We start from the raw sequence: 25216 nt of genomic DNA, 5'->3' as shown, positions 1-25216 counted from the left end.
CTTGAAGCTTCAACCAAGCTTCTAACACCTTTACACTTGGATTCTGACTCCAATGGGCTCTTACACAATCTCTTCAAGTCTCTACTCACTTGAAGGTTCTAACACTCAAATGAAAAGTTTGAATCAACCTAGCTCAACAAGGGCTCAAATACAACTTAAATGCTAGGAAGAATCACAAAGGTGCATTAAGAAATATGCAAATGGAGATTTAATACACCAAGGAAAGAATGAAAGCTTTTTAGGCAAGAACAAGTAGGTAGACAAATAAATGCAGATGTTCTCTTCTTCATAATTAAAGTGGAGCTCTCAATTTATAGGTTTCTAGCCTTGGGAGCCAAAAATACCAAAAAGTAGCCTCGACCAGTCGAGCTGGGGGTTGGCCGATTGACTAGCCTTTGGGCAATAAATGCATGGCAGATGACCATTAGGCCCCAACTAGTCCTTGATCAAGAAGGCACATCCCTCGATCGGGAATGCAAGACTACTAGAAGAGAGAAGATTTTTTCATCTCTCAACCGGACCTCGAGCAAGAAGGTGTAACTGGTCGACCGATACCCTAGTCGATTGAGCCGGTTGGATAGTGCTTCAACCGGTTCATCATTTTTGGCCCAAAAACTTACCTTTTTCTGTTATTTTCTCTTCTAACACTTAAACAAGGTCTTTAGGTAAATTAATATGTCAATTTTGAAACAATTTGCCTAAGGTTCATTTGATAAAACTCGGGTTATGATGGAAATGTAACTTTAATGCATAAACCGAGTTTTTAAAGATGCATGAAAATATATGAAAATCCTACGTGTACCCATGCATTCATCTTACATATGTTTCATATGATTAAAGGTCTTCCAAATATCTTGATCTTGCATCCATTGGGTCCTTTGATGAATTTCCAAACTAACACTTGAAATTCTCTATAATTCAAACCAATAATTAGCCACTTAACCATGGTTTCTTATCATCAAAATGCGATTAGAAAAACCCTTGGGTTAACACTACCCAAAATGTGAGCTCTATCATGGTATCAAAATAACAAAATCAATATCTCAGTAATATTGAAATGTTGATTTATTCTAGATACTTTATCTTTAATTGCCTACTATCAAAATCCAATCTTGCTTCTTCTTAATTAATGTGGATATTAAAAAGTGCTTCAATTTTGCACAAGTTCTTATAAACTCCCAACATTAGAAATTGGACAAAGTAATCAAATATACTTAGAATATCATTAATTAAACCTTTTAAACCTATACAATACACACACAAATCATTACTTAAGTTTAAAATCATTACATAAGTTCTTACCTTTTGTAATAGTAATGCTTATAATCTCTCCATATGTTAACTTATCATAAGCATTCTCTAATCTTAATCTTGATCTTTTCTAAGAAAAGCATAGGTAATCCTAAAATAAATTTTTCTTTCCAAAATGATTTATTACACTACAAGAAAACATGTTTTTTCTAGCGAAAATTTAGCGGCGAATTAAGGTTGTCTCTAAAAATAACTTTTTTCAACAAAATTTCAACTATTGTCGCTAATAACAATTTTCTGTGAACTTTTTATGAAGAATTTCAAATTTTTGTCACTAAAACATGTGGTAGGAAAATTTAGCGCCTTTTCTTTTTGCACAAACACTTTTGTGACGAAAATTGAAAATTTGCCAACGAAATTTTATGTCACTAATATAACTTCTTTGTGATGAAAAAAATTTCATCACTAAAAGTTACAACTTTTTATCTACATTTGTTGTCAAAGTATTTTCATTGCTAATTGAATTATTTCTTGATGAATAAAATAATTTTGTTGCTAAATAATATTTTTAAATTATGATATTAGTAAGCAATATTGATAAATACTATTTAATTATTAATTAGTATGTTCTTAATTAGTTTTTATATAATAGTAGTATTATTGTAAAATAATATAATATACTATTTTAGTAATTGGTATCTATATTATAATATTTTATTTGTATTATTTTATATAAACAATAAAAATAATTAAAGATAGGTAGGATTAAATACTATAATATAAATTTATTCAAATGTCAGTATGTTGTTATATAATGTTATCCAAAAATAAAGAATATTATACTATGTTTGTTTTATTGGATAAAGGTTTTCTGTAACAAAGGTGGGATTGAATTTATTTCAGTTATGGGTAAGCTATAATCCTATGATTTGGTGTCATTCAACATCATGCTTGTTTACTTAAGAAGCAAATTTGTTTCATTAAATCGTCTAGTAACTTTTAATTACCTAACTTAACCTAATTATAATTTCTTTAATTATTATCTAGTTTCTAAATAATGATTAATTATAAAATTTATTAAATAAATTACCTAGCATCTATAAAGAAGTTTCTTTGACAAAGAATCTCAAATGTCTTTCATTTTCTCATTTTTATGTTGTAATTCTTGAACAATCATATCATTTGAATTTTTTAAATCTAAAATGTGAAATTCTATTTTGAATAAATGTTAAGATTAATTTGTTATTCACAAGGATATAAGTTATAATTCAAATAAAAACAATTAGTTTTTTTCTTTATGATTTGCTTCATGTCATCCACCTAAAATCTTGAAGTTTAAGACACTTAAGTTTGATTAATAAATCTAATGTTTTGTCAATGATCTTAGATGGAACTCCTATGAAATGTTTAGAGATAAAGAAAATTAGAGTAGCAATTGCATCCTCTATTTCTTCCTCATCCTCAACTATTTCATTTTTTGAATTAGTTCTATAAGCGCTTAAGATAAAACTCTTATCTTCTTAAGTGAGAAATGATCTCACCAACCTTTTGGTTAGCTTGTAAATACAACAATTAGTCTCTAGGCAACAACATGATCTAACAGTCTATTGTTTAGTTTATAGGTTACGCTAACCATAGTCATTTCCTGAAGTTAATTTGGTCAATATGTTGAACTCTGTCATACCATCTATGTTCCATTCATAAATAGTTCTACTAGTATATGAAGATTTTGTGTACTTATTCCTTTTCTCATATTGCATATTGTGGAGGGTTGGTTTAAAGGTAAAAATTATCCGTCCTAGTAATTTCCTAATTCTAAAAATTCTTAATATTGGAAATTTCCTAGTTTTGAGTTTCTTTAGGAATTATAATTAGTTCATCAGTTTCAACATCTAAGTAATGTTTTCATCAAAACATTAATTATCCTTATATAGGAAGATTGTGGAGTTTCCGGAATAATTAAATTCTCATTTAATGCTTTAAAATTATTCTTTTTATTAGATTTTAGTCAAGTATAGGGTTTTCTTGAAATTTCTTTGATAACTCAAATGGCTTAAATAAAAGCTTATCATATTTTTCAATAAAAGTTGTCTTAATATGTTTTTGATATTGGATAACTTCTTCCACTTTATTGAGTTGATCTTCTAGAGTCTTAAGAATCATATTAATATAATTATTTTGTTCCATAATTTTCTTAATATTTGTTGCGCTAGCAATTTCTTTATCATCCATCTTAGTCTTAAAAGGTGACGCTTTTACTATTTTTTATATAGATATAATTCAAATTAATTAGAAACTTATGCACTTTTAAATTATTTAATTTTTATATAGATGAGTTAAAATAAGTTAAATGATTTTGAATCTTAGGAAAATTTACTTCTTTGTTGTTTACTTTATTTTCTTAGGAATATGTTGATCTCCTAGACATAAATAGATTTAAATATCCAACTCATTTCGAGCATTAATCTAAAGTTCATTTATGGATTTACAAACCTAATCGAATAATCACCACACATCTTACCCTTTGATGCCTGCACCTTCTACTAAAACACGTTCCTCTAGATATCTTTTTGAGATTATTACTCCTCAGGATGGATAAAGCCTTAAAACAAACTCAATAACCATTTCCATGGCTCTATACCATTAACCACCTAGGATCATATAAAGACAAAAATGTGATGAATTAAACAAAACTAAAATTAATTCATGGGTGAGTGATGGACCTTCATTCTCTATTTCACTGGCTACTTGAACTTTTGTTTAGAGTAGGTTTAATCATGGATTCTATGACCCTTTTCTAAGATAAGCTTGAAGTCACCATAAAATAGAAGGGAAAGTTGTGTTTTCATGGACCAATTTGTTAAATATATGGTTTTTGGAACCCAGATTTATGGAATATGAAAAATATCTTCCCATGTTTTCATGGACCAATTTGTTAAATATATGGTTTTTGGAACCCAGATTTATGGAATATGAAAAATATCTTTCAATGTGGAAACTTATATGAGTTTCATGCACTCTGAGCCGATTGTCTTTTTTCTACCAAGATTGCCCCTCTTAGTATCCAAGTCAGCAACAACTGAAGGGCACGTCAGCACGGGCTGAAACTGAACCGGTTGAAAACTCCAAAATGAAATGTTGAGCTTCCCACAAAAACACCCTAGCCGACGGTTCTTTCTTCCCTCTTTCTCATTTGATACCCATTCATCTCAGTTGTCTTCACTCCGTCACCAAGGCGATTTGAGATTCCCAGAAAAACGGTGTAGCCGACGCTTCAAGACCCTTGCCGACGGTTCTTTCTTCCTTCTCTCTCATTCCATACCCATTCCTCTCATCTGTCTTCACTTCGTCACCGAGGCGATTTGAGCTTCCCATAAAAATGGTGTAGTCGACGGTTCTTTCTTCCCTCTCTCTCATTCCTTACCTATTCCTCTCATCTGTTTTCACTTTGTCACGGAGGCGAAACAGAGAACCGTGTAGAGTGTTAAAAAAGTTCTGTCATTTTAGTTGAGAAGGGCTTAATCCCATTTGTTTCATCTCAGATTTTCTGTCTCGAGGTAACCCATTCCTTCCTTCTGTCATTTCAGTTGAGAAGGGCTTAATCCCATTTGTTTCATCTCAGATTTTCTGTCTCGAGGTAACCCATTCCTTCCTTGTTTTGCATTCGCATTTACATTCACGTAAATATGTTGTTTGTGTGGGTTTTTTATGAACTAGGTGTGGCTCAAATGTTGGCATTTAGGAGTTGGTACTAAATTTTTAAATCTATTCGTAATAAATCATCATCATTTTTTTCCAATTCCATGCGTTTTCTGAGTTTTTACTATTTTATTTGGATAGGCAAATTCTCGAAATCTGTTGTTTTGATATAAAATGAAGGCAAGAATATGGGTTGGGAATTGTTTTGCTAAAAAACCCATTTGTTTTTGTTGTGGTTTAGAATTGGGCACTACAAGAAAAAAGGTCATTGTTGACATATATTATCTTGACTTAAGGTGATATGTGTCAATATTGCCTATTTAAATGAATAACTATGAAAAATACACCTTGTTTTAACCAATAATGACATAAATAAAATTTGTTGAATTCTTTTATGACTTATATAATAGAATCTTGATAGATAATTTATAAGTCAATGTATTCAAGGTACTTAAATAAAAACAATAATGATAATAATTTAATTGATATGTGTATATCTAATTTACTTACTAAGTATTATAAATTTAAGTGACAACAATAAATTTTGATTAAGGAAGTCAATGTTTATTTAATAATTTTTTTTAGTAATGTTAATATCAATTTTCATTTTTTTTATCAAATTGATTAAATAATTTTTTAGTCTATATCAATAGCACTGAAATAAATTTTTATAAATAATTTTTTATTCACTAATTTTAGTGAAATAAAATTTGCTACATTATATTTTTTTTTATAACCGGATATAAATAAAATCAATACTAATAAACTATTTTTTTATTCATTGATGTTAATGATTTTTTTTAGTCTGTATTAATATAATCTTTTTTTCATAAACTATTTTTCATTATTTTTAAATTAGTAATTAACTTGTATTTGATTTAAAAATAATTACTAAATTTGTGTAAGCTTGAAAATTAAGATATTTGAAATTTTGATTTATTAATTGTTCAGCATAATATCAAGTTTCAAAATTTTATTTTTTAAGTTAACTCATACAAATTTAGACATTAGGAAAGAAGAAAATTAATTATGGTAAATTGACATTATAAAAGTTATAAATATATTCCATAAATTGATTCTCATAAAGTTGACTCATAGAAAAAGAATTTAAATTTTGGTGTGATAAGATTAATGTTGGTGAAATCTGGACCATTTATTTTCTAATCTCATATCTACCATTCATTTCAAAGAACCCTAAGAGATCACATTTTTCTATTCCAGTTCTCTACCATCACCACTCTCCATTTTTTTTTCTTCTTTCCTTCCTCTTTTTTCTTTCCCCGTTCTCTCTCCATACCCATGCGCATCACCCATCTCAACAATATCGCAACTATCAGTCGTCACCGGCGATGACGCTACCGATCGACGTTGTTTTTCTCTTTCTCTCACTTTCCCATCTTCACCATGGTGTGTTCGGGTATGCCATGGTGTGTTCGTCGACCCAGAACCGAAGCATGAAGGCTTACTCCCTCCTTAAGAAGTAAGGATTTGACGTGTCATCCTACGGGATGGGGGTGTACGTCAAGCTCCCTGGACTTTTTTTTTTCCATCTTTGAGAATTATAGGTAAGGAAAGACTCATGTTCTTGTTATTTCTTTCTTTCTTTCTCTCTCTCGTCTTTTTTTGAGGACACAAGCTTCAATTTTAACCCATTTTTTTCAGGTAGATTTTCTGGGTTTTTGATGTTTGTGATCATTTGGGTGTCTGATCAGTTCAATCCCAATTGGGGTTTTGGTTTCTTGTGCTTTGACTTTGTTGCAGTGACGAATTGGGTTGGGTTTTTGGTTTAATCTCTCTATGGTGTCTGCGTTTTTTTTTTTCATTTTTTGGATCGGATTATCAGTTTGTGTTTTTCTTTAATCTGAATGGGTTTTAAGTTTCACTGTTGTCTCTTCTAATCTATCTTCTCTTTGCAAATATGTTGTTCATTCCTTCTGGTGTTATACTTTATTTGCTATTGAAGCTATTAGGCTTTTCGATTTTGTTTTTGTTTAACATTTTTTAATATAATCACATGAAAGTTTAGATTTTTGGGTGATATTTCTCTGTTTCAGAATTTGTTAAAGGTATTACAACAAGGAATACAGAATTTTCTGATGTTACTTTTTCATGGATAGTGGGAAAAATAGAGGAAAAGAAAAGAAAAGAAAATTTTGAATCACAAGTTTTACACTGTCTTAATTTTGAAAAAAATGGAAAAATAAAAACCCACCTTAGTAGAATCAAATAGTCAATTAGGTGTAGTTGAGTGGAAATAATTGCTTTCTAAAGTCCCAAATGATGAGAAATCTTGGATTCAAAACTTATTCTTATCTTTTCCCGTATTTTCAAGGAACCAAACACGAGCACCAATAGTTGATCTGAATCTATTGATATGATTATTAAATTACATCTTGGAGAGCATTGGAATCAATATTAAGAGTGTCGTAACATGAATTTTGTGGGGGCTGCATTGATGTTAGATGTAACATTTTACTACTTGATCATGCTTACGTTGATTTCTGAACTCATTCAATTTCATTTGTTGTAGGTATTGAGGCATTTGGTTCCAATTTGATGCTATAGTTTGTTGGTTTCATCTCAATTGTTGGTACATGTTCAATGATCTCTACCGCAAAGACCCCAACCTGTATCATCTTTCTTCCATTTCTAGGTTTTTCCCGTTTGTTTCCCAAGAAAAAAACATTAGCGAGGGAAATAAAAAGAATTATTTATTTATTTATTTATTTTAACCAAATGGGTTGTGTGGTGGTTCTTTAAAGGCGGTTGAAAGATATTTGGATCATGACTATGATATTTTTTAAAAAAAATTATTTGCTTACATTTTCTCACTATCCAAACGAGAAGTTTTATAGATGTTTGATGCATTGCTTTGTTTGTTTTTTTGTTTGGTTAATTTTTGCATTTTTGTGAAAGACTACCTAATGTGGACCATGTTAAAGGTTGTGGACAATGTAAATTTGCCTTGTCCTCTGTTTGATAGTCAAGAAGACGAGGGAAAAATTGTTTCGAATGGTTTCTTTTGGTTTTCTTTTTTGGTCTCCACCAAAGGGGGAAATTGAAAACTTGCAATTAGACTAGATAATTGTGTTAAGCTTAATTGAAAGTGATGTGAAACCTAAAACAAATCATTCTGTTAGGCTATGAATCTAAAACTCAAAATTTAGCATTTGTTCTTACTGACCGAACAAAGCATTTGAGTATTTGTTTTATATTGAAATTTGTGTAAAGTTCCTGAATAGAATCTTAAACTCCTTTGGTTGACAAAATATGGTTGTATTGAGGTCTGTTGTTAATGTTCATATTGGAGACTAGGACAAACCAGAAACTAAAGGAAGCTCTTAATTCTTGTATAGAAATCAATACTATTTTTTTTTTTTAAATTCTTGCTGATGATTATTTGATTTGCTTGGAACCTTAAAGCAAAATGAAACCTTAATGACAACACATCTACAAGCATAATGGCATCCTACCAATGCTTAAAAGGAATTCATCAATCAAAACCACACCTCAACGCTAGCAAGATAATGTTGCCGATGGGCCATTCGATGTGGTATTCACATTTGAAGAAAAGGTTTTTGATATGATTGTTGAAGGTTAATGTTTGCATTTTTGTTTTGTTTCTAACGCATCATATATTATAGATAGGTTATTGAGCAATCTTAAAAATATTTGATTGTAGTTAGATATTTAATTTCTCAATTTGAGCTTTTCATTTTCTTAACATCGTTTGTTTTTTCTATCATAGGTTTGAGATAGAGGTATTAGCAATTTTAGGGTCTTTCTAGAGGGTGGTGCTTGAAGATTAATGCTAGAGATATGGTATCTACAAATTGTATATATGTTTGATGTATTCTTGCAATTGAAAGAAACTTATAATTTAAAATTGGTACTTTGATACTTGTTTCTTACTTTTCTATTAATGTGTGTCTATCCTACTAGGTATTCAAGAAATATAGCAAAAAAGAAGAAGATGATGAAGAATTAATGACCACCTCTTACGAAGATAGTATTGTACTTTTCAATTTAAGTTTGTATATTATCTTAATTGAATATTTGTAATTAGTTTTTCTTTTTGTATATAGAAAATAGAGAGTAAGTAGAAAAAGATTTATTCCATTATGTTTTTAGTATTCAAATGTATCTATAATAATTTTTTCCCTTGAGTAATAATTTATTTACATTGTTTTAGGACTTAGTTATTATTATCATAATTAAATATGTATCAAATTTAATTTGGAAATAAGTTTCATATGGTAACAAGTTTATTTTCTATTAAAACTACAAATTATAGTAAAATAATATTAAATTTGTCATAGGCAACCTTGACAGATGGCCATTGCCCAACATTGACATTGCAATAGCTAGAAACCTTGACATATTATACTTATCCTTGACATTTGTTGTAGTAACCTTAACGGAAGAGCAAGTTAACATTGACATAAGATAAAAAAATCTTGACATATGTTGAATCCAACCTTGACAAAAGTGAAAGAAACATTGACATATGTCATACTAACAAAGATTCGATCATTGGTAGAAATAGAAACAACCTTGACATATGTAGATGTCAAGGTGACATATGTAGATGTCAAGGTGACATATGTAAATGTCAAGATAGCTTTAAACTTTTCTTGACACTGGCATAGATGACATATATAAATAGTAACATACCTTGACATATATACCTTACCTTGATAGTGAAAAACTATCAACAAAAGACTTTTTTCTTGTAGTGGGGAAAAACATATTTTGAATTGGTTTGCCAAAAAAGGAATTTGTTTTTCCCCAAACTGTTTTTGGGTATTGGGAAACAATGCATTTTTAGTGAAACCCATTTATTGGATTGTGTTTTTGGATTGGGTTATGCAGTGGATTACCAAAATGGAACACTTTTTGGGGATGATGTATTTCTTCTGAGAGCGAAATAAGTGCTTCTGAAATGGTGATTTATAGATTCGAAATTACTCATGTTTTTGGGTTTTTGTGATATTCATGGTTGGTGGGTGCTAACGTTTTCGTTGTTGTTTTTTTATTTTTATTTTTGTATTTGTTTTATATGTATAGTTTAAATTCACAACCCATTTCTTCAAATATTTTTGGTTAGTATATGTTACTCTTCTTGTTGATTAGTAATTGATATTGATTTAGAGATCTCTTTTAAAAGATGGAAATAGGAAATGCTATATAGGAACTATTGGTATTATCTATTGCTCTCGTTGAGTCCCAATTTCAAGATAAACGCACTATCTATTGCTCTCATTGTCATATGTTTGGCCACAACAAAAAAACCTGCAGGAAACCTTTGCCCTAAATGCATATTTGTCACCTTATTGCATTATGTAGATCTTGTCTTACTCTATTTCAAGTATCTTTAGTGAATTGGTTGTCACCAAATCAACGTTACTATTTCAATATTTTGTACCTTTGCCTTCACTTGCTATGTTCATTGAGTTAAGTTATATTGCTTTGATTATTAATTTCTTTCACAATGTCCGAACTATGGTTGCACCACATCTTGTTTTATTGGTATTTACTCCAACCGCATGTATTGCCTCCCATTACATTGCTTAAACCAATTTAACCAAACTGTAGTATATGTTTCCATGTATAAAGACTACTGCTTTGTTGTACTATATAGTACGCCTACACAATAACATGAATTGTATACCATTGAATCAATGTATTTTGTTATTCTTAGTTTTTCCCTCATTTCCCCTTTCTCTCACTGCCACAGCTTATCTTCACTTGTTTGTTAGTCTTCTCATAGTTTTAACAATTCTGATTTGTTCATTAGTGCATACTGACTTTAAACTAATTGTACAGGAGCGTGTTGAAAATTTGGGAAACATTTTTTTCCATCACTGTTCATAGTTTTCTTCTTCATGTTTCAGAGCTATTGATCTTGTGCTAAACCAATGACATTAATATATATCACAATAATCTATTTGAAGTCATACGTGTCTCATTTTTACTCCTTTGTATAGCTTTCATATCCATAGGCTTCAATGTTCATAAGGCCATTGATTACTTTGTAGGTTTCGAAACTCGCCGATTCAGTATCGCCATCCAAACATACTGATTATACACATGGCAACAGAAAAGAGAAAAAGGAAGGAGCATGTTCCACCAACATGCACACAGGTGGGCAAAACAGATTTCATTGAACAATGGCTCCAATCTTCAAATTCAGCTTAATTGGAAAATTGCATATATTGGATTTTTTTTGTCACTAACCCATATTTCATTTTAATTGTAGGTTAAGCTTCCTAAGTCCCGATGTTCTGGGAAGAAATTCATAACTGCCATTGCACGCCTAGCCCTTGAAAAACAGCAAGCCATTAGAGAGATGGGCTTTGGGGGCCTACTGACTTTTGCTTGCCGCAAACTAAGATATGAGCTATGCGGGTGGCTCATATCTCAATATGACTTTACCTACCATAGACTTAATATGTAAACCGGCAATGCTATCACTGTCAATGAAGAACATGTCAATAGAGTGATGGGCATCCTTAACTCCGGGGTAGACGTGGTTATCCTTAAGAGAACAGCCCCGTCCAATCGCACATACACTCTCAGGGTACTGGAGCAAAACCTTGAGAACTTGCCCGTGTGTGATGATTTTTTAAAATCATTTTTAATTTTTTCATGTGCCACTCTACTGGCACCTAACTCAAAGCTTGAAGGAAGCCATGACCTTTGGGACACCATATGGGATGGTGATGTTGGTGTCCAAAGGAATTGGGCAAAGTTTCTGCTGAAACACTTAGAAGATGGAATCAAGGAATATCGACAAAAGCAGCCTACTTACATCCGAGGCTGCCTCATGTTCCTCCAGGTACAGTTTAGGCTCCAACCCCTTTTGCAATTAGTATGAACTTAGTTTACATTTTAATTTGAATGTCATGCTTACTGCAATTTGCTCTTTTAATGCTCCTTGTTTCATATACTACCCTTGGATAGCTGTTCTACATGGCATACTTCTACATGCCATCAGTCAATGTTGAAGTGACCAGCCCGCTAGCTGCTGCATGGACTGACGATGTAATGAAACGCCGATTAGCAGCTGAAATATCAACATTCGGTGGTTATGGATATGTGCATGTATGCTCTAACTCAACAAAGCTTTCCCTACTAGTTAAATTACCATATTAGCCTCGCACCAGTAATAACCACTTTGTTGATTCCCTCATTGACATAATGATGCAAGACACAGGCACAGGAGCGAGCACAAAGCACAGCCAATATGAATGTACCATCAGTAGCCTCAACCTCTACAGCTGATGACGATGCTACAGAGGTAGTTCTTCTTCACTAACCACTCATACAAGTTCTTCTATACAATGCATACAATACTATTCTAAAACTATTCTGTTTTCCACTATGTAATAGGTTATTGAAGCCCGTGTCATTGACACATCGGAGAGTATGCTACGATTAGCTTCCTCTCTGGTGCGGGATGTTGCTGCACTATGTTCCCGCCGAAGTGGATCAGAGGGGATATCTTCAATCCCTTGCCCAAAAGCACAACACCACGCTGAATATCAACCAATGCGCGAAACACCGGGCAAGCAGACGTCAGCTGACGAAATGGAACCACAAGATAACCTCGCACCAACCCCCCATTCTCCAATTGGAATGGAACCGTCACCAGAAGCCACTCATTCTGAGCCAATGGCCCTACAGTCTCATGCAGAGGCATCGCTTCCACCACAAGTGATAATAAAAGAAGCGCGAGAATGTGATAGGGTAGGTGGGAGTGGTAATCAAGCCATTAAACCTTCATCTATCAAGAGATTTAAGCAGACTTATAAGAGGATAGTGAAGCGTCCTCCCACTTGCAAAAGTCCATTTGTCACCCAATGTGTTAAACAATTCCCTAAAATCCCCCATGCTCATCGGGTAGTAGCGGATTATGCTTTGGCAGAAATTGGTGATCCTAGGTACATTTCATTTTTCTAAAAATAATTCTTGCAATCATTTAATATGTGAATAACTTTACATCATTATGACATAATTCATTTTCAATCATTGTAGCGAGATTTTATGCGAGATGTATGAGATGTACATTACCCGAGAAGAAATTTCTTGTCTAAATGTAGGGCGGTGGGTTAATTCAGTAGTAAGTTACTTATCTTTAAGTTGAATTAAATTCAAAATTAATAGGTCATATAATGTATAAAGTGTTGATGGGGTTGTAAAATATGTTCATTTCCACAACTTTGGCAAATTGTGGCGATTGTCTCTCGCATGATGAATGGACAGCAAGCACCACCAGTGCGCACACACTATTTTGATCCTTCGTTCTCAATGAACCCTCTAATATCCTAAATTGACATAGTCTCAAAATAGAATAGCATTTGTTGATGTTTGTATTGATAACCCCACCCATGAACAGGTGATTTTGACCAACTTGAAAACAAATGCAACCAGCCAGGTGATCATGGATAGATGTCGCATGTATCTGGATGCTGGTATATTGGGCCATGATTTGGGGACATGTGACATGGTAAATAACGGTTGTTAAATTTCATTTCCATAGTAATATATACAATGGCATTGGACATGACTATTATCTTATAACATAAAAGGTAATAACTCTTTTATGATAATGCAGATGTTCATCCCGGTTTGTGAGAACAATCACTGGCACATGCATGTTGTTAATTTTGCAGCTGGAAGAGTTGAAATTCTTTCATCTTTGCCCTTGAGGCGAGGAAACAGTATTAGTGCTGCAACAAGGCGATTATCTATGGCAATCAATAAAGCACTGCATGCATATATAATTCATATGAACGTGGATGTCTCGACTTTTGAGCATGTCCAACCACACCTTGTGCAACAACTGAATGGGTAAAATATTCATATATTCTAACCAAAACGGACATTTGAGGTGAATTTTTTTTTCTTAGATTTCTACTATCTACATGACAAGCCTAAATGTGATGTGTTATAGGTTCGACTGTGGTATCCTTGCACTAAAGTTCATGGAATTTTGGAATGGGGCGACCTTGACTACTTCAGTGGCAGAGGTTAGAGCTAGTTTACATCCTAATTGGTTTTGTTTTTTTTTTTTAAAAAAAAAAACAGTATGAAATAAGTTTTTCCCATTTCTGTAGGACAAGCTGAACATGTATAGACTCCAGCTAGTTGTGGAACTAGTGCTCAATGAACGCAACACTGTTAAAGATAAAATTATGGCCTCCTGTCATTTGTGACTTCATGGTTGATGATAAGTTTTTTCCTATCTGAAGCTACTTACCATATAAAGCAATACTTGATTGTAGTTTGTCCACAAATGACTGAATTCATATCTTGTTATGTGATGATGTGATTTTGTTCCCATTCTACAACCATTATTTATGTTCTATATTTATTGTATCTTATTAAGTATACCACATCCCATTGTAACAGTGACAGTATGGTGATGTTGAATGTTAGAACTTTATGTACAACAATGGGCAACGCGTAAGGGAAAGAAAGACTACATGGTAATGCTGTTGCTATAGCTTACGGAGGGAGTAATATCAGAATGAATCATATGTTATCCTCTTTCTTCGGATTGTATGAAGCAAACTTGGTTGACCATATGATCAAAATTAGGTTTCTTTGGTTTGTTGACTATATTAGAAACATTTTGCTGATGTACACATTCCAAGGACTATGTTTGTGTTTTGTTTTATACAGGAAATCTTAATAGAGATAAGGCATTTGTTACATATCCTTTCAATTTTTTCCCTGTTCCATCCCAGTGTCCTCTCCAAATATAGTTCAAAAATAATGATCCTTTGTTGAAGTAGAATGTTACAAACCATGTTGACAAATTCAAGTGTCATGGGTGATGGTGAAGACATTAGATGGTATTCGTAATGAATCATTGAAGACTATTGGCACTGGTGATTTTTTTAGATTGTCATGTGCTGAGATAATTCTTTGTTACATATCACGAGTTTTTTTTCTTTTAGTTAATAATATTAAGTGATGATCTGGTATTTCATCATGTTCTTAATATTTGGCTTAGCTCTTACTCATGAAGAAAATTTCTCCTCATCCTTCGGTCCCTAACTTAACATCATTAGGGAAATGAGAATTCTAATGTTGATCTTGTAGGGCTAGCACTCGCTCTCCCAAAGAAAGAGCATCCCCATTTGCAAAAAGTTATACAGGGTTCCAAAATGGTTTTGCATGTAGCATGTTTTGCTTCCAACAATCTACAGGTTGTGATAGGCAAATAAATATATGTTACAAAACCAAAAAAAAAAATTGGTTCACATGATCACATTCCATATCCAACCACAACCCTTCAAAATCTAGATGTATACCAAAATGGGAAAACAACTGTTTACTTAAATAAATAGTCACAACAAAATATTGACAAAAGAACAACATTTCTCGACTGTCCATTTAGGTAGTACATGAGGTACATTAAGGTAGTACCTCAGGGTCTTAAGGTAGTACCTCATGTGCATTAAGGTAGTACCTTAAATTTCTGATGATTACATAAGCTATCGAATGAGTAAGCAAGAAGAACATAACAATGGCATGCTGTAATATGTAATGCAATGAACTAATTGTAGCTTAAGTTATAGAAGAGCAACATTTCTCCAAGGTGCCTTAAGGTAGTACCTTAGGTACATTAAGATAGTACCTCAGGTCATTACGGTAGTACCTCATGTGCATTAAGGTAGTACCTCAAATTTTTTATGATTACATAACCTACCGAATGAGTGAGCAATAAGAATATAATAATGGCATGCTGTAATATGTAATGCAATGAACTAATTCTGACTTAAATCATAGAAGAGCAACATTTCTCCAAGGTGCCTTAAGGTAGTACCTTAGGTACATTAAGGTAGTACCTCAGGTCATTAAGGTAGTACCTCATGTGCATTAAGGTAGTACCTCAAATTTTTTATGATTACATAACCTACCGAATGAGTGAGCAATAAGAATATAATAATGGCATGCTGTAATATGTAATGCAATGAACTAATTCTGACTTAAATCATAGAAGATCAACATTTCTCTAAGGTGCCTTAAGGTAGTACCTTAGGTACATTAAGGTAGTACCTCAAGTCATTAAGGTAGTACCTCATGTGCATTAAGGTAGTACCTTAAATTTCTGATGATTACATAAGCTACCGAATGAGTAAGTTATAAGAACATAACAATGGCATGCTGTAATATGTAATGCAGCATGACATTGTTATGTTCTCATAGGTTACCTTATGTAATCATAAGAAATTTCAGGTACTACCTTAATGCACATAAGGTACTACCTTAATGGTCTTCAGGTACTACCTTAATGTACCTCAGGTACTACCTTAACGCACCTGCGAGAAATGTAGCCATTTTGTGGCTTCAGATTTTTATTAGTTAATTTCATTACCTATTGCAGCATGACATTGTTATGTTCTCATAGGTTACTCCAACGGTACCTTATGTAATCATAAGAAATTTCAGGTACTACCTTAATGCACATAAGGTACTACCTTAATGGTCTTCAGGTACTACCTTAACGCACCTGCGAGAAATGTAGCCATTTTGTGGCTTCAGATTTTTATTAGTTAATTTCATTACCTATTGCAGCATGACACTACCTTAAACCATATTCGATAAATTTTACTCTCCCAACAATTTTTCACTCTCAGTATTTATTTAATCATACTGTTGTTTTCTCATTTTTCTGGTTATGTCAAGTTACGATGGTTTTGGTTGGATACGGAAGGTGATCATGCGAAGCAAATATTTATTGGTTTTCTACCACATTTATTTTTTCTATAACAACCTGTACATTGTTTGAAGCACAAAATTAGCAAATTGCACAATCATTTAGGAACCCTTAGTAGCCCGTGCCAATGAGGATGCACAATAGTCCTGAACCCTGGTAGATCAGGATTTGAAGGGCGCCATTGCAAACTATTGGTATACCAGCAAACTGTTTCTAATGTAGTAAATCAAACCAAACAAACCTCCCAACTTACCAATAACATTAACAGAAGATGCTATGTAAAAGCTTACACAATAACTAAATATGAAAGGAAAGTTGTCAAACAATTTACTAATGTGAGTATGGAAGGATAAACTGAAACTGCATCAGTGTACAAACAAATAGGTTCCAGTCTATGTTTGTTGTTTTCTTATGAAATTAGTACCATACCCCATAATAAACCTATCACTGTGGATCACATCTTACAATCATAGTTGTTGTCCAATCAGTCGCCAATACAACACTGACCAGTACCCTTAACTATAATAAAAGAACAAATACTGAGTGTTGTCCATGTTCCTACTCCCTTCCTTTACAATATTGAAGGAAAAATGAACAGCCCTATTACATTGCTGTGACTGCATCCCATATGCTCCAGCAGCAGCATTACCAGGTACTCTTCCTTTCCCTTACACGTTGGCCATTCTTGTACATAAAGTCCTCATATTCAGCATAACCCAATTGCCACTATTACAATGGGATGTGGAATACTTCATCAAATACATCACATATAGAACATAAATAATGGTTTTACAATTGGAACAAATCACATCAGCACACAACATGATATGAATTAATAAATTTTGGACAAACTACAATCAACCCTTGGTCATTTTGGTACGTAGCAGCAGATAGGAAGAAACTTATCATGAACTATGAAGTCACAAATGACATGCGGCCATAATTGTATCTCTGACACTGTTGCATTCATTGAGCACTAGTTGCAGCACTAGCTAGAGTCTGTACATGTTCGTCTTGTCCTACGGAAATGGGAAAAAAAATATTCCATGCGGTTGGGAAAATAGCACTCAAATCAAAGGACAAATATGCAAATAATTAAATGAAACAGGCCAACTGACACTGATATTAGCAACCAGCCTCTGAAAAATGCCACCAAATGATGCCACTCATTCAAAGTATTTATTTTCAGATAATTAAATGATGCCACCAAATGATACATGGGAACACAAACTGCAATATGGTTGAAATGGCTTAAGCAATGTAATCTTACCAAATACATGGGATTTGAGTAAATACCATTAAAACAAGATGTGGTGCAAACATAGTTCAGACTATGTGAAAGAACTGAATCAGCAGAGAAATATAATGTAACTCAATGAACATTCCAGGTGAATGGAAAGGCACAAAACATTCAAATAGTAACGATGATTGGGTGACAACCAATTAGTTGAAATAGAGTAATACAAGATCAGCATAATGCAATAAGTAGACAGATATGCATTTAGGGCAAAGGATTTTTGCAGGTTTTTCTATTGTGGCCGGACATATGACAACGAGAGCAATAAACAGTCCGTTTATCTTGAAATTGGGACTCAATGCGCTTCTTCCTTAGCCTTCCGAGAGGGCGCTTTGTATGTGGAGGCTTTAGAGAGAAGAACACCTCCCCGGTGATAGATCGAACCAAACCATCATCGTCCACAGTAGGCATGTCATGGGTCTCTATGCCGGAGAAAGAGCCCCCATATATCAACTCTTGCATTGGGTATTTGTAGCAATCATCGACGAAATCAGTAACATTTTGACCAATGGAAATAATGACGGCTGTGGCATGCTCACAAGGGATTCCCAACATTTGCCAACCCCTACAAGTGCATGTACGGTTCAGAATGTCTACATTCAACAAGGCTCTCCCGATACATACCCCAAATACTCCATTCTTGAATGGTGTGACTGGATACACCGCACCCTTTGCAATATTTTCCTGCACCTTAGCTTTAATTTTTGGCCCTATACACTCTTTCCAATTCTTGGACTCTTCTTGATGCTTCACAAGCATAGAAGCTAACTTGGACATGTGCTCCAATAAAAAATTACAAATAGAGTGATGTCTTTCAATCCGTAACCAAGCATTAAATGACTCGGCAAGGTTCGTAGACATTTTATCCCATCTTTGTTTTGGGAATTTTGACATGGCCCAATGGTGCGGCGCATTTTCTTCAACCCATGTGGCTAAAGCCTCGTTGTATTTTTTTAGTTCAAACATGGAAATGTTATAATCATGTTCTAACCTTCCATACGCAATGCTATCTAGGAATTGCAATGCATTTTCTTTACCCTTGTTCCCTCGTGTGTTATGCTTGGACAAGAAACTACTACAAATCTCCTTCAGGTGATGGTAGCAATAAGCATGGTTTTCAATGCCAAACACCTCAGGGACACTACGAAGCAAAGCATGATGTCTATCTGAGATAATAATAACTTCCTTGTTTCCCACAACTATCTTCAGTTTTTCCAAGAACCATAACCAATCTTCATAATTTTCCGAGCTCATCACTCCAAAGGCTAAGGGGAACATGGAGTCATTAGCATCGTAAGAGGTGGTTGAAAATAGAGCACCGCCATAAGGCCCACTCATATGGGCCGAATCAATTGCAATGATTGGTCGACACCCCCTTACAAACCCTTCGATAGATATTGAATGAGAAACAAAAAGCTTCGCAAAATGGTCATCATCGGAATAACTCAACTCAACACTCGATCCCGGATTTGTTGCAAGCATTCTTTCACACATCCATGGCAACAATTTGTAATAATTCTTGGGTTGTCCATAAATGCGCTCCTTAGCCTTCTCCTTCATTTGACATGCTTGTAGGTAAGTTAAGTGGATGCCATGTTGCCTTACAAAGTCCTTACAAATTTGGCTTGGTTGGTATTCAGGAGTAGATCGAATGACATCATCAATGACCAACGATACACAAGTGGATCTCACTAAAGGCTGAGACGAGACAACATCTTCCAAGCAATGGTTATGCACATTTCGGAATGTGTGTACTTGAACAATGTTTGAATCCCCTATTGCACGCGCAGTGATTTTCCAAGGACAATCTGCAATTGTGCATAATACGGTCATGTGTTTTGGACTATTCCTTTTGTAAGAATATCGAAATTTTCCAGCCAAAGACATCAAATAGATTACATCTCGAAACTCCGACGCATTTGGGAAGGTATGTCCACTACCTACAATTGAATGTTCGAACTGGCTTGGTTTCAGTTGAACGGTATTTGTCATAGCACATCTTTGGGAAAACCCAACTGACTGAATTGTGGGCGACTCATTAGAGATGTGTAATGGGGGCTCGCCAATAGAGGAAACATGAGCTGAGTTTGAAGCAACAATGGGGGTTGGGCCATTGCAAAAAACATAAGGAAAGAATTTGATCATCCATCAATCTAAGTGTGAAAAGCGATTATACAAAAGAGAACATTATTGTGGAAGGACATTAGGTACCTAGTAGGGCAAATGAGGTCATCACCACATTCAGTACACTGGGAGATGTAGACATGACAAAACATGTCGTTGAATTTGAACATATTGACTATGTCGCCATCATTATGCAGTGGCAATAGACATGATGGGTCAAACTTGACTGTGAATTCCAATTTAATGGAATTGGAATCCAAGTTCAGTACACCACATACTTTTGAAACGAATTCAGGTTGTGAGATATTCTTGCTAACAACACTGCAATTGGTCCGACCTCCCTTATATTCGACGGACCCAACAATAGTCTTAACAAGCTCACCACCTTCATGAATGTAACAAAACATCTCCTCTTCCATTTCCTTATTAACATAAAGATTTGTTAAAAACAATACAACAACGAAAGATTGAGGAATTATGCATGTTGATTCCATAGACTTTAAGGTTCAAACATGCTAATTGGCTGATGCACACAATTAAGGTTCAAACATGCTAATTGGCCGATGCACACAAGTAGTGTACAAGTCCAACTACGGTAGTACCTAAGGATATCTAACCTAGTACTTAAAGATTACTAAGGTTAGACCTAAGGTTAATTAAGATAGTACCTATGGTACAGTCTCAAGTAAAGGTACGGGGAACTAAATGAGCTGAGTAGTCAAACACATAATGTCATGATAGCTTGTATGTGGAAGTGAATACAATTTAATTTATGCATGACTTGAAAACAGCCTGTAGGTCCTATGTTTGACAAAAACCCCATTGGGTTAACAATAAAGACAACTTTTATGCACATATGAATTATTTGAATATTAAAAAATGAAGTTTCCAGTCATCACACAACTTGTACCCAAGGTTGGCTCAGGTAGTACCTGATGTTGACTAATGCAGTACATACAGTCGATTAAGGTCGTACATTCAGGAATAATGAGGTAGTACATAAGCTTAACTGACCAGTACAATAAGGTTAACCAACTGATCGCCAAAACAAACAATATACAGATAAAAATGCATTTCATCCATTCTGACCAGCATTCCTTATTTTCTATTTATGTTATGAAGGGAATTAAACCAATGCATGGATACCAATAGTTCCTATATAGCCTTTCCTATTACCATCTTCTAAAACGGATCTCTGAATCAATATCAATTACTAATCAACAAGAACATTAACATATAGTAACCATACATATGTTACTATATGTTTGAAGAAATGGGACGTGATTTGAAACTATACATATAAAACAAAAACAAAAAAACACAACGAAAACTTTAGCACCCATCAACCATCAATATCACAAAAACCCAAAAAACTGAGTAATTTGGAACAACTTTCCCATCTAAAAATCACCATTTCTCAAGAACTTTTTTCGCTCTCAAAATGAAAACTTCATCCCGAAAAAATGTTCCCTTTTGGTCATCCACTGTATAGCTCAATCCAAAAACACAATCTAATAAATGGGTTTCACTAAAAATGCATTATTTCCCAATACCCAAAAACACCACTGGGAAAAAAAAATTTCCTTTTTCGCTAATCAATTCAAAATATGTTTTTCTTAGTTCTAAACCAAAACCAAAACAAATGTCTTTTTCAATGAAACAATTCCTAACCCATATTCTTGCCTTCACTTTATATCAAAACAACAGAGTTGCGATAATTTGTCAATCCAAATAAAACAGTACAAAATCAGATTTGAAAAAGACGATGATGATTCATTACCAACAGATTTAAAATTTCAGTACCAACTCCTAAATGCCAACATTTCAGCCACACCTGGTTCAGAAAAAACCCACACAAACAGCAGATTTTCATGAATGAGAATGCGAATGCAAAACACGAAACGAATGGCTTACCTCGATAGAGAAAATCTAAGATGTGACAAATCGGATTAAGGCCTTCTCAACTGAAATCTGCTTCACCTCGGTGACGGAGTGAAGAAATATGAGAGGAATGGGTATCAAATGAGAGAGAGGGAAGAAAGAACCCTCGGCTACACTATTTTTATGGGATTTTCTGCTTCGCCTTGGTGATCGAGTGAAGACAGATGAGATGAATGGGTGCCAAAACGAGAGAAAGGGAAGAAAGAACGGTCGATCGGCTAGGGTTTTCTTGTGGGAACCTCTGCTTCGCCTTGGTGACGGACTGCAGAAAGATGAGAGGAATGGGTACCAAATGAGAGAAAGGGAGGATGAACGGTCGGTCGCCCAGAGTGTTTTTGTGGGAAGCTCAATATTTGATTTTGCATAAGACAACCGGTTCAGTTTCAGCCTGTGATGAGATGGGCTGCTGATGTGGATACCTGGAGGGGCAATTTCGGTAGAAAAAATACAGTCGGCTCAGAGTGCATGAATCTGATATAAGTTTCCACATTAACAGATGTTTTTCTACTTTCACAAACCTGTGTTCCAAAAACAATATTATTACCAAATTGGTCCATGAAAACACAACTTTCCCAAAATAGAATTGATTTTAGAAATTAGAATCAATTCAAAAAGTCTCTTGTGATGCATGGTAACCACGCTATCCCAATTGCGATTGGCCCAATGGAAAAAGAATCTTTATAAACGATTTCTTCTTTTTTTTTTCTCCTCCTCGTGTAATGACATACTTACATAAAGTAGGTCCTACATGTTTGCAATCATGAATGCAAGGATTAGAGCATTTTGAATATAATTTTAGAATATAAAATTAAGGGCACAAATTAAAAGAATATTTATTATTATTATTATTATTTATCTCAAATAGGACGATAATACAACAAAATGAAAGGTATCCACACACTCAGCGAGGCCATGGAGTTGCAACTGCAAGAAGTGGAACTTTTCTATGAATGGTCAGACCAGTGCATTCAGTCATATCCAAGTCCTCCCTTCTACCTCCACCCCCCACTTCCCAATCAAACTGATGAACAAGATTTGCTAACGCAACCTCGATTGCCATTGCCGCGAACAGAGTTCCCGGGCAACCTCTCCGGCCAGCTCCAAATGGGATCAACTCAAAGTCTTTCCCTGTGAAATCTATAGAAGAATTCAAGAACCTTTCTGGCCGAAACTCCTCAGCCTCATCCCATAACAGTGGGTCTCTCCCAATTGCCCATGCATTGGTAATGACTTGTGTCCCTACTTCAATGTCGTAGCCCATTATTTTGGCGCCCCGGGTGGATTCTCTGGGAAGTAGTAGTGGGACTGGAGGGTGTAGTCTGAGAGTCTCTTTGATCACTGCCTTCAAATATTGCATTTTGTCTAAGTCATCCTCAGTTATGAGGAGTTTGCCTTGAGCAATTCCTCTGACCTCATTCTGAAGTTGCCTCATGACTTGTGGGTGCCTCAAGAGCTCTGTCATTGCCCACTCCAAGACTGTGTATGTAGTGTCACTTCCAGCAGCAAACATGTCCTACAAGAAGGGAGAATGCATTAAGTAGCAGCTTTTTGACAGGTATTTCGAATTCTGAAATGGGTGAACAATGAATATCAAGTTAATTTGATAATTTGGGAAAAATTATTATTGATCTTAAATTTGTATAAATCACACTGTACTATTATAATGATATATCATCTTGGCAAATGGTTGTTAGCATAATTAAGTAGATGAATCTTCTTGCAACCGAAGAAAAATAGGAAATTCTTATAAATACCAATACATATACACAAATAATAATAATAATAAAAAGCAACTCCACAAAGTCCAACAATACCAGTTATAATGTTAAATTCATGATGCTCCTTTTTATATAATGAAAGACAGAAAGATTTTTTTTTTTTTTTTTTTCTTGATTGCCAAACAAACTTTGCTCGTCCATGATGGTTAATTAATCATCCTTACCAGAGTAAGAGCTTTGATGCAAACTCCAGTTATGGCAACGCCTGTGACATTATCCTCCTGAATGCCAAGCAAAACGTCCACAAAATCCTTCACTTCCTCATCTACACCTCTTTTCCTTCTCTCCACGTGCTCTTTCACCACTTCATCAAGAAATCTATCGAACTCTTTAGCAACTTTCTCCACTTTTGCATCCAAACCATTGATGAAGTTCACCCATGACAGCCATGGAATGTAGTCGGCAACATCGAAGCCACCCAGCAACCCCACAAACTCCTTCAGCAGTTCTCTATATTTTCTTCCAGTTTCATCTCCGCTGTATTTTCTTCCTAGGGCAACTCTGCATATGAGATCATTTGTTAGGGACAGAAACATTTTGCTCAAATCAATTGGGGTGGAGGAGGAAGAAGAGGAAGAGATCTTCTCCATCAGAAGGGCTGTCTCTTCTTCGCGGACTCCTCGGAAGGACTGAACCCTTCTGTTGCTGAGAAGGTGGAGTACACAGATACTCCTCATCTGTCTCCAGTACTCTCCATAGGGGGCCATGGAAACGTCCTTGTAATCATAGAGAAGTTTCGCAAAGATGCTCGATTTAGGTCTGTTTAAAAAGATGACATCATTGGTCTTCATGATCTCTCTTGCAGCGTCTGCAGCTGAGACGATGACCACTGGAACTTTGCCAAAATGGAGCAGCATAATGGGGCCATGGCGCTGAGCCAAGGCCCAGAGGGAGCGGTGAGGGAGCAAGCCTAGTTGGTGGAGGTTTCCAATGATTGGGAGCTTTGGTGGGGAAGGAGGTAGCCTCTTTGTGGTGACTGCAGGAGTAGTAGGATAGAGCCATTTGATGAGGAAGTATATGAAGACGAAAAAGGGGAGAAATAGCAGAAAGAACGACGCGTTTTCCTTGTACAGAAGATCTAGAAAGCTTCCCATTTTCTTTTTGTGTGTATCTAAATGCGTGCGTTCTATCGCAAGTTCTGGGATCTTCCTTGGTTTATATGCAGCAGGAAGCTACCGAAACACGTATCCATGTCCACACGTGGCAAATCCCACTAAAGTTGATCAGCTTGTGCAAAACCTTTTACCAAAAGTCGAAAGATGTAAAACAAAGTCGCTCAAAAGTATTATCATCAATGACTGGTATCAAAGAGACTCCTTCAGAGTAAAGTATCTACCCATTCACCCACTCATCTCTGATGTGAACTAAAAAAAATATAAAAATGGACATCGCTTA

The 25216-nt window shown here is 34.7% G+C and overlaps 3 protein-coding genes and 1 long non-coding RNA gene across 5 annotated transcripts; 2 read left to right on the top strand and 2 right to left on the bottom strand.

Annotated features, from left to right (window-relative positions):
- The first annotated feature begins 6059 nt into the window (after positions 1-6059).
- LOC109124286 (uncharacterized) lies at positions 6060-9141 on the top strand. 2 transcript variants are annotated; one of them, XR_009464606.1, is made up of 3 exons: positions 6092-6515; positions 7481-8772; positions 8893-9141. It is a non-coding gene; the product is annotated as an uncharacterized LOC109124286 (long non-coding RNA). The 2 variants fall into 2 exon arrangements; XR_002032242.2 differs by having other exon boundaries at positions 6060-8772.
- A 2311-nt stretch (positions 9142-11452) lies between these two features.
- Positions 11453-14168, top strand: LOC104882382 (uncharacterized). The gene is made up of 9 exons (XM_059733968.1): positions 11453-11788; positions 11914-12054; positions 12161-12250; positions 12343-12893; positions 12988-13072; positions 13349-13459; positions 13568-13803; positions 13907-13982; positions 14070-14168. Exons 1-9 carry the CDS (start codon positions 11453-11455, stop codon positions 14166-14168), a joined length of 1725 nt encoding a protein of 574 aa, XP_059589951.1.
- A 4014-nt stretch (positions 14169-18182) lies between these two features.
- Positions 18183-19970, bottom strand: LOC104882383 (uncharacterized). The gene has a single exon (XM_010665528.1). It carries the CDS (start codon positions 19968-19970, stop codon positions 18183-18185), a length of 1788 nt encoding a protein of 595 aa, XP_010663830.1.
- Positions 19971-22864: 2894 nt separating this feature from the next.
- LOC100246781 (cytochrome P450 736A117) lies at positions 22865-24976 on the bottom strand. The gene is made up of 2 exons (XM_010664777.3): positions 23986-24976; positions 22865-23556 (listed from the first exon to the last, which is right to left on the bottom strand). Exons 1-2 carry the CDS (start codon positions 24913-24915, stop codon positions 22945-22947), a joined length of 1542 nt encoding a protein of 513 aa, XP_010663079.1. The 5' UTR covers positions 24916-24976; the 3' UTR covers positions 22865-22944.
- Between the last annotated feature and the right edge of the window lie 240 nt (positions 24977-25216).

Source organism: Vitis vinifera, chromosome 17 (genome assembly GCF_030704535.1).
Source record: "Vitis vinifera cultivar Pinot Noir 40024 chromosome 17, ASM3070453v1".
Lineage (NCBI taxonomy): Eukaryota > Viridiplantae > Streptophyta > Magnoliopsida > Vitales > Vitaceae > Vitis > Vitis vinifera.
The sequence above is the reverse complement of the archived record's forward strand: the minus strand, read 5'-3'. Positions and strand labels throughout refer to the sequence as shown.

What these genes read in the sequence shown, in the direction of transcription:
- LOC104882382 (XM_059733968.1), top strand. Translation starts at nt 11,453, where the DNA reads ATGGGCATCCTTAACTCCGGGGTAGACGTGGTTATCCTTAAGAGAACA. An exon ending in GCTGCCTCATGTTCCTCCAG is followed by an intron (nt 11,789 to 11,913) that starts GTACAGTTTAGG and finishes ACCCTTGGATAG; the next exon opens with CTGTTCTACATGGCATACTT. An exon ending in GTGGTTATGGATATGTGCAT is followed by an intron (nt 12,055 to 12,160) that starts GTATGCTCTAAC and finishes TAATGATGCAAG; the next exon opens with ACACAGGCACAGGAGCGAGC.
- LOC100246781 (XM_010664777.3), bottom strand. Translation starts at nt 24,915, where the DNA reads ATGGGAAGCTTTCTAGATCTTCTGTACAAGGAAAACGCGTCGTTCTTT. An exon ending in GCATCAAAGCTCTTACTCTG is followed by an intron (nt 23,557 to 23,985) that starts GTAAGGATGATT and finishes CCCTTCTTGTAG; the next exon opens with GACATGTTTGCTGCTGGAAG.
- LOC104882383 (XM_010665528.1), bottom strand. Translation starts at nt 19,970, where the DNA reads ATGACAAATACCGTTCAACTGAAACCAAGCCAGTTCGAACATTCAATT.